General features: G+C 37.0%; 1 protein-coding gene across 1 annotated transcript; it reads right to left on the bottom strand.

Annotated features, from left to right (window-relative positions):
- Positions 1 to 29: 29 nt before the first annotated feature.
- map1lc3b (microtubule-associated protein 1 light chain 3 beta) lies at positions 30 to 5,292 on the bottom strand. Its single transcript, XM_043228535.1, has 4 exons — positions 5,107 to 5,292; positions 3,171 to 3,226; positions 1,643 to 1,749; positions 30 to 1,520 (listed from the first exon to the last, which is right to left on the bottom strand). The coding sequence occupies exons 1-4, from the start codon at positions 5,144 to 5,146 to the stop codon at positions 1,346 to 1,348; spliced, it is 378 nt and encodes a 125-aa protein (XP_043084470.1). The 5' UTR covers positions 5,147 to 5,292; the 3' UTR covers positions 30 to 1,345.
- Between the last annotated feature and the right edge of the window lie 3,144 nt (positions 5,293 to 8,436).

The following is an 8,436-nucleotide window of genomic DNA, read 5'->3' as shown; positions in this document are numbered from 1 at the left end:
TGAGGTTTTCAAGAAAATCCCAGACAGGATGCATATTTCTCTTTTATTTTTAAAATATCGACAGAAATAGAAGTGTGATATTGCTGTAAATCTGAGCAGGAGAAATACATAAATGAGCTTAGTTCGATAATGGGCTGATAATCCTTTAAAGTTAAACTCTCATTCAAACAAAACAGTCACTTTTGTAAATTGCACAATAGTAGCACATATGAATTGTTTTTTTTACAAGAACAAAACAACAAAAAATAACATCTCTTTAAATAAGAGCAAGACAAACGGCAATTAAATGCTCGGGAGAAAAGGCATCTAAGCTTATCTGTACAGTTTACTGTAAGACATACAGATGGAAAGAGTACAACAGCTCATGGTTATGTATTTATAAAGGCATAAATAATCCTCTAATGAAATTGAAAAGTCTAAAAGCGTGCACCTAAAAGAGCAAGGACGTTCGGGCAGCGTTCATGTCCGTGGTTGAGCTGCCCCGTCAAACTTGGGCCAAAATCTCTAAAAGCCACATTCATTCGCTCCATGTACCATTTGAATATAATTACATTTTCCTTCCTTTTTAAAGCTTCACACTACAATCAAAGCAGAATTTCTTGTATTATAAATCGCTTACTGTTTATTTCCTCATACTTCAGATTTCATCAAGGCAAGTAGGACATTGTTTGAACCTTGACTTGTGAAATCCGAGAACCTCAACGCTCATGATCCAATTAGGAAAAAGCTTGAGGGGGGGGAGGTAAAAAGACAGAATTGCTTCTAATAGGAAAGTGGAACAGCGGAAAACAGTTAGTCACCTACAGGTGAGGAAAGGCTGTCGACTCGACAAATAAAGAGATTTGACGAACAGCGGGAGGGGTTAAAGGTCACCAGAGTGCATTGGCGGCAACGCGACCCCTCCAAGCTAAAACCAACCTGACGGATTACCTCTATTTGGCCGCCTAACGTTTCACTAAATGACATTTCGGAAATTCAACCACTAAGAAATTGAGACGTTTCCATCTCTACACCCAGAAGTCTTTCCTTCAAGCTTTATGTTGAGTATATCTAGAATCATTAGTCCAAATAACTATAACCTGTCCTGCAACCTGTAACGTCCTTTATTAAAACTCTAATTATTTAGAGGGAGCTGAGGTTAAAGGGCTGAGATGTGGGAAGTTAGGATTTAGCTTTGGATAATGGCTGGGATCGGTGAGCCAAATGACTGAAAGTTCAGTTGGTTCCGGTTTGGATAGGGATGGGAAATGGAATAGGGATATTTGCAAGGGAGAGGTCACAAGAGTTCAGGGTAGGTTGTATCAATGTCCGAGAGTGAAAGCCAATCGTTTTGCCATTTTTTTTTTTACTGGGGACATGCAGTTCCAAATGTCTCCTGGGAAGCGTAGACCATGTACAGGAAGCCGTCCTCGTCTCTCTCGCGTTCGTAGACCTCAGAAATCGCGGTGGACACAGATACCATGCTGTGACCATTGACGAGGAGGAAGAAAGCCTGGTTGGAGTTGAGCTGCAGGCGTCTCCTAATAGAAATGCACACCAACCAGAGATGCATTAACAAAACATTTTTTTATTCAGAAACACTTATGATAAAGAGAAACTACAATAAAAGGCAAACGGTAAAAAAACATTTGGTTTGTGTTACCTGATGATCTTAATAAGTTCGCTCATGTTTACGTGGTCGGGAACTAAAAACTTAGTTTTATCAAGAATTGGCAATTGCTTTTCTCCCTTGTATCTCTCGATGATGACCTGAAACAAAACCAAGCTAAACATTAGCATAAAGGCATATTTATTTTAGCGTACAAAGTATATGTTTTCTACTGTTCAAGAATTTGGTGTCAGTATGTTTTTTTTTTTAAAGGTGTCTCTTATGCTAAAGTTTCTTTGGTTAAAAATACAGTAAAAATTTAAAAAGAACAATTTTTTATTATGACACATTTTTCATTTGTAAATTATTCTTATAATAACAATGCTGAATTTTCAACATCATTACTCCAGTCCTTAGTGTGCCATGATTCTTCATAAATAATGCTAATATGCTAATTTATTTATTTGTGAGTCTTAAACATTTAATATTAAACATTTGTGGAAACAATTTATACTAAAACTTTAAATGGAAAGTTCAAAAGAACAGCATTTATTTGTAACATAACTCTCTTTAACACAATAAATGTCTTTTCTGTCATTTTTAATACATTTTAAAAAATTAATTAAAAAAAACAAACCCCAAATTTGTAAACAAAATGCATGTATTTTTTAATAACTGTATTTTTAAAAATATTTACTATATTTTTCTACCACCACTTGCATCAATATGCTTTCACTAATGCATCAATATAAAAACACTTAATTTAAATTTTAGAATAAATGAAAACAAAAGTCTTAAATCAGGTCTTTCTAAACGCTCTCATTTAAATCTGCTCTGGGTGGTGTTTTGTGTCTATTCAGCAGATGGGAAGTTGACCGATTTATCTTGGTTAGCTTGAATAACAATTGGGGTTAGTAACCCTGAGGCATTATCAATAGAGGCGACACCTGGCTACAATACAACTGACTGGTCTTTAAGAGGCTGATAAAGGCCCTATACATACATGCAAACGCAGACATTCATATGCTATCTGTTTTACTAGATCTATTGACAAGCTTCCTTTTCGGGTTATCCACAAGATTAACACATTATGCTCAATACACAAAGCTGAGCATGTTTTAAATGCTTGCATCACAGCCTTGATCTAAAAGCCATCTGATTTTACGTAATTCAACAAAAAAACATTTAACTTGTTCAACATCATGTTGCTCCAAATTCCAAACACGGAGCATAGTTTAACAAATGTCTGAGTGTTTTGTAATCAATACAACAAAGGTCAGTGGGGTCCAAGTTGTTTTGGACCCCAATGTCGATCATAGAAGTCACATAAGTCTGAAAAGAGGTTTGAAACACGAGGATGAAAAATGATGACAATTTCATTATAGAGTGAGGGAACTATCCTATCCTACCCTACTTATGATGATGAATGGATGAGATGCATTCTCAAACAGGGCAAATATGACCATTTTATAATGATAATACTCCATTATAAAAGGTCTACTAAATATGCAAGTGTTTATTAATTGGTTATCAATTTTAATCTTCATCTCCAGCTCCACAGATGCAAATATAATCTGCTTACTGGGATCTTGCTTGGATGCTGTTCCCGGATCAGCCGTACATCCTCCACCCGCTGCTCTGTAGAGAGGAAGTCGAGGCGGATATTAGATACAGCAGATCACAATACAGGATGCATTAAACCACAGACATTTTACTGAGCTGGATATGGGTTTGGTCTCAAATATCAATCAATTCCCCAAAGGACTAGGTTTAATAGTGTTAAACTGGTTAATTCTATCCTGCGGTTCAGTTTCAACCGAACAAGGAAGGGCACCGAAAGGTTCTGTTCCAAATCAAACTGAATACATTTGACTAAATATGCATTTTCGGTCAACTGTCCCTTTAAGAAAACGCTCAACATTAGCCTCAGTTAAATTGCTTGTAATATTAGTTTATCTGTTGTACAAGCATTCGTTCCACTTCAAACAAAACAAGGCAGGCCTTAGTGTACCAGATATGACTCAGCATGACACGACAGGAAAGTATCTACGGCAACCGTAAAACAATTAAACGACAAGTGTAGAAAACCAAGCACTGCATTGATACTGTAGGTCAAACTACGTTTCTAAAGAAGTGGAGAAACCAAGGAATAAGATAAAACGGAAGTCTGGGGAGGACCGTGATGTCTTGTGACGGTTCGTGAACTTGGCCGAGCACGTGCTGCTGATGTATGAGAAATGCTATTATTAAGCAACTGATACCTTCTCGTGTCTCCCTACGTTACTAAACCTCACCCATTTCCGCAAAATGTGTTCTTTGGTTTCGTTTCGAACACATGGTTCATCCTTTCTTTTAAGTTTTATTTAAAAAATGCATTAACTGTACCTAAATATATCGAACTATATACGATATTTAAAAACAACAAAGTCATAAACGCGTATAGTTATCGCTTACCCTCATCACGAAAAAAATATAGATCCATTAAAACATTGTTCACAAAACGATTTTGTTCGACAGGAGAACCAGCTCCTTTCAATTCGTCTAACATCGTGAAATCGAGTTGTTTACTTAGTTTTTACTTTTAAAAATATTGTAATTTAGAAAGACACCCGACGAGCTCGTTTGGGTTGATTGACACAACACTGGCTGGAGATGAATTATGTAATTCATGAGCCGATATCTCATTTGTTTTTAATACCTATTCGCATCAATCCACGCGGGCCTTATTGCAAAAACTCCGATATGCAATATCCTCTCACAGTATCGATAAAACTAGTACGTTATGAATACAAAAAGGGCACTTTTCGCTATGTTATCAGATGTTTACCACACTTCAGACCCGAAAAGGGATGAAAAACATTTGTAAGGTTATGAAAAGATAACTCATCTTTCAGACAGGGCCTATAAATGAACACAGTGATCGCTAAGAGAAATGCTATTTTCCGCCCAGAAAATGTCGATGCTATCGGACCAGTCGCTATTAAAATGTTACTAATATCCATTCTGCATCGTTGTTTGTTTACTCGAGTCCTTCCAAACAACCTTAAACGACGAGTCCCATCCCCCAATCCTGCAGCGCGGCGTTTCGCTAACATCTGCCCACAAACAAACAAAGACATTGCAACATAGATTCGTGTTTTGGTGTGTAGAAAACAAGGCAACAGAAAGTCATTATGTTATGTGTTACGGTAATCCGCCTGTATGTTTATACAGCGTGAACACACACGGCCGACACCCTTATAACCCAGTTTCACAGGCTTATTTGCGGGACCTTATTTTTCCATATCGCCTTAATTTCGTGTCCTAATACGACGGGATGCGCGTATTACATTTCTAAACAATTTACTACAGCGTTTAGGTATTTTGTTCACTGCTTTATTCGTAATCGCACATTTAAACGACAGTCGCAAACTTTGGCAGGATATACAGGTTTATGTGAACGCGTCGCGCGAGATGAACGCACATATCGAAAAAAATAAAATACAGCAGAAAAGCGATTATGAACTCGACGCACTCACCAAACGTCCTCCTTTGTTTAAACGTCTTTTCCGAAGGCATGTTTAGAATCAGATTAGACGCCGTTTTCTTTAGGCAGACCTGCCTAATTTCTTTGCCTCTCTGTCTCTGAACAGATGCCGACCTGTTATGTTTTTAATAACGCGAAACGGTATATTCGGGGCGCGCGTCGCCGCTCCGTCTTACCCAGCAAAACAAACCAGTCAGCTGACCTCTGACGTCACGGCGCGTGTGCGCGGAGGAAAAGGGGAAGAGCTCGAGGTGAGTCGCTCTGACCTCTCAGCGAGGCGTGTGTTTAGCCGAGGTTTTGTTTGTGGCGGTTCTAGTTCGTTCTGTACTTTTTTTTCCTTTCAGGGGTCGGATACTAAAAAGCTCAATCTCTTTTAACGTGTCACTTTTTTTTTTACTGCAGCGAATGCGTACGTTCAGCCGGGGCACGTTGTCACAATATACGAGGCTGGTTTAACGCAGTAGTGATCGAACAGGCTTTTCGGAAAACGAAGCGGATTTTGTTGAGAGTTGAAAGTTGGTGTACATCAACGCCTGCCAGATGATTCAGCCTCGAAGCCTTAAATTATACTGTTGTTCTTGTAGTGCCGAGATGAGTCAAAATGGTCAGAGGTCGAGACTGAGTCATAAACAATTTATATGGACTTCCACAATATTAAAAAAAAAAAACAGTTCTTACATTTTTCTCACAGTTCGTGATTTGCTCAGAATTCAAAAAAAAAAAGACTGAATTGCAACGTGTAATATCTAACTAGCTTGTTAAATTGATGTTTTGAAATGATGACTTTTTTATACCTGAGAAAATTTAGTTTTCTCATAATTGTAAAAATTATGAATTATAATAGTCCGTAAATGGGCTTCCGTAGATCTGTGACTGTGTTTGCAGCTATTTCACTAACTCGTGTTGTAGAATAGATAACCTATATTGCCATGGAGACGGATGTTGTGGTTTGGTGGATACTGTGAAGATTTGCATGACAACATTTTATTGTACATAACAACATTGAATTATTTAAATCAAGCTACTATCCTTAACTTCTGATAGAAATGTGTCACTTTGAAAACGGGTGATGTGACGCTTCAAAACACGAAGCACAATTATTCTTCCTTTATTTGTGTTATTATGCCACAGTATACATAAATGGGACCCGTGTGATAAAAATGATCCATAGATTCAGTATGCGATGAAGGTACTTGCTTGTTTATTCCCTTCCGGCGTATCACTAGGCTCGACAAGATCTGTTTTCCCAAGCCCTGGTATATTCAGTGACTCACTGACTATCAGGGAGCATGTAAGTGAAAGTGAAAACAATATTGACAATTCAGCATTGTTAGCCGCTAGGTGTCTATGAGCCGTGCTGCAAAATGATTCATTTTATTAAAGTTAACCTCTTCGATACTGAGCGGACCGTTAGATAAGAGTACGTATGAATTGCAGCAGAATATTAATAATATTATTCCACAATAGATGGAAAATATAAAGGTCAGTTTGAGGCTGGATTATCTTACTCAACATAACCTCGAACTCACCACATGAGTCATATAACAGGCTACATTATAATTTACAGTTAGGTTTTTTTCACTATTTTAATTTTTCTGATTTAAATAACAAACATTTTGTGTTGTTGATAAAAAATTAATCAACAGGCTATTAATAGGTACGTTTTTCGACCCTCACGCAGATTTTTCATTAACCTTCTGGTATGTTCGACGTGGTTCACTTGCATTAGTTGGAACATATGTGCTATAATTGCACATTTCCTTTTTTTCTTTTCCTTCTTTTTTTTTTATACCGTTGCAGTGTCATGAAATAGGAAAATCATAAAATGTTTATACTCACTATTAGTTTAAAATAAAAATAATATACCTGCGGTATATATAACTGGAGACTCAGTTAACATTTTTTTTTTTTTAATTCATACTTCGTTACAAGGTACTTAGTATTCGGAAGCTCTGGACTATTAGTCTTACGTCATTGCTCAAAGAGCAGATGCACCTTTTTAGATGCATCTGGAAAAAATCCCAGCAAACACATTGTCATACATATTCTATGAGTAGTTTCCCAGTAAACGGTTTGATGGTTAAAACCATCCAGATGTTCCGCTTACATTCTTTAGGAAATTATATTTTACAACTTATGTGCAGTAAGAAAAGAAATAAGACATCTTATGTCTATTCAGATTTAGCATTTAGCAAGTCTTGTTTACTTGGAACTTTTCTGAACAAGAAATGGTTCTATGGGCAAAATATTTGTGATATTGCAAACTGTGTCTTATTATTTAGTAAAACCATTAAACATACTAGTTTTACCATTTTATGCACTTTGTTATTCTTCTACAGCAGCTATATATATATATATATATATATATATATATATATATATATATATATATATATATATATACACACACACACACACACACAATTTAGTGTAGGTGACGACAAACAAGTGTAAAAGTGCAAAGTCAAAATTGAAATGAAAAATGAAAAATTTGTGACCACAAACCAAGTCTTAAGTCACATGGCTATATTTATAGCAATAACCAGCAATACATTGTATGGGTCAAAATTATAGTTTTTTTCTTTCATGGCAAAAATGATTCAACTATTGTACTTGTATCTCGGACAGCATCCTAACAAGCCGTGCATCAATGAAATCTCGATTTCAAAAAGTTGACCCCTTACGACTCGTTTTGTTGTCCAAGTTCACATTTAAGAGGGCGAAATGGGCACCACGAAACAAAATTCAGTTTAGGCTTAATACTACTACTACTACTACTACTACTACTACTACTACTACTACTACTAATAAAACGTTTGGTTTTTTTTTACCTTGTTTATAACATAAAAGCTGGTGCGCTCATTTGCAACTTAGATGTGGTGGTGTCATTTAACAGCGAACGGATGCTTATCACATAATTGTAATGTATTGTTGTAACTAGAAACACACTAGTTATACCTATAAGCGACACGTTCAAAATAAGGCGGATATCGTAAAAGTTGCTTTACTTGTATTAGAACTAAAGTGTATGACTACAGACAATGTGTTTTGGTGTAAACCCTAAGAAAGACAGAGGATGCGCGTGTGTGTGTGTGTATGTATATGTATATGTATATGTGTGTGTGTGTGTGTGTGTGTGTGTGTGTGTGTGTGTGTGTGTTATGGATCACTCCCAGTCACACTCTGTGTTCCTGTCATCGTCCCAGCCATCAGATGGTGGGCAGCTCACTCACGGCTGGGCACTCAACCGATGGCAGCTGTCCTGTAGGAAGTGCAGTTGGCACGGGTTTATCTGCGATATCGCTCCCTTACGTCGCCTTGG

Source organism: Puntigrus tetrazona, chromosome 25, assembly GCF_018831695.1.
Source record: "Puntigrus tetrazona isolate hp1 chromosome 25, ASM1883169v1, whole genome shotgun sequence".
In the NCBI taxonomy this organism is placed as follows: Eukaryota; Metazoa; Chordata; class Actinopteri; order Cypriniformes; family Cyprinidae; genus Puntigrus; species Puntigrus tetrazona.
The sequence above is the reverse complement of the archived record's forward strand: the minus strand, read 5'-3'. Positions and strand labels throughout refer to the sequence as shown.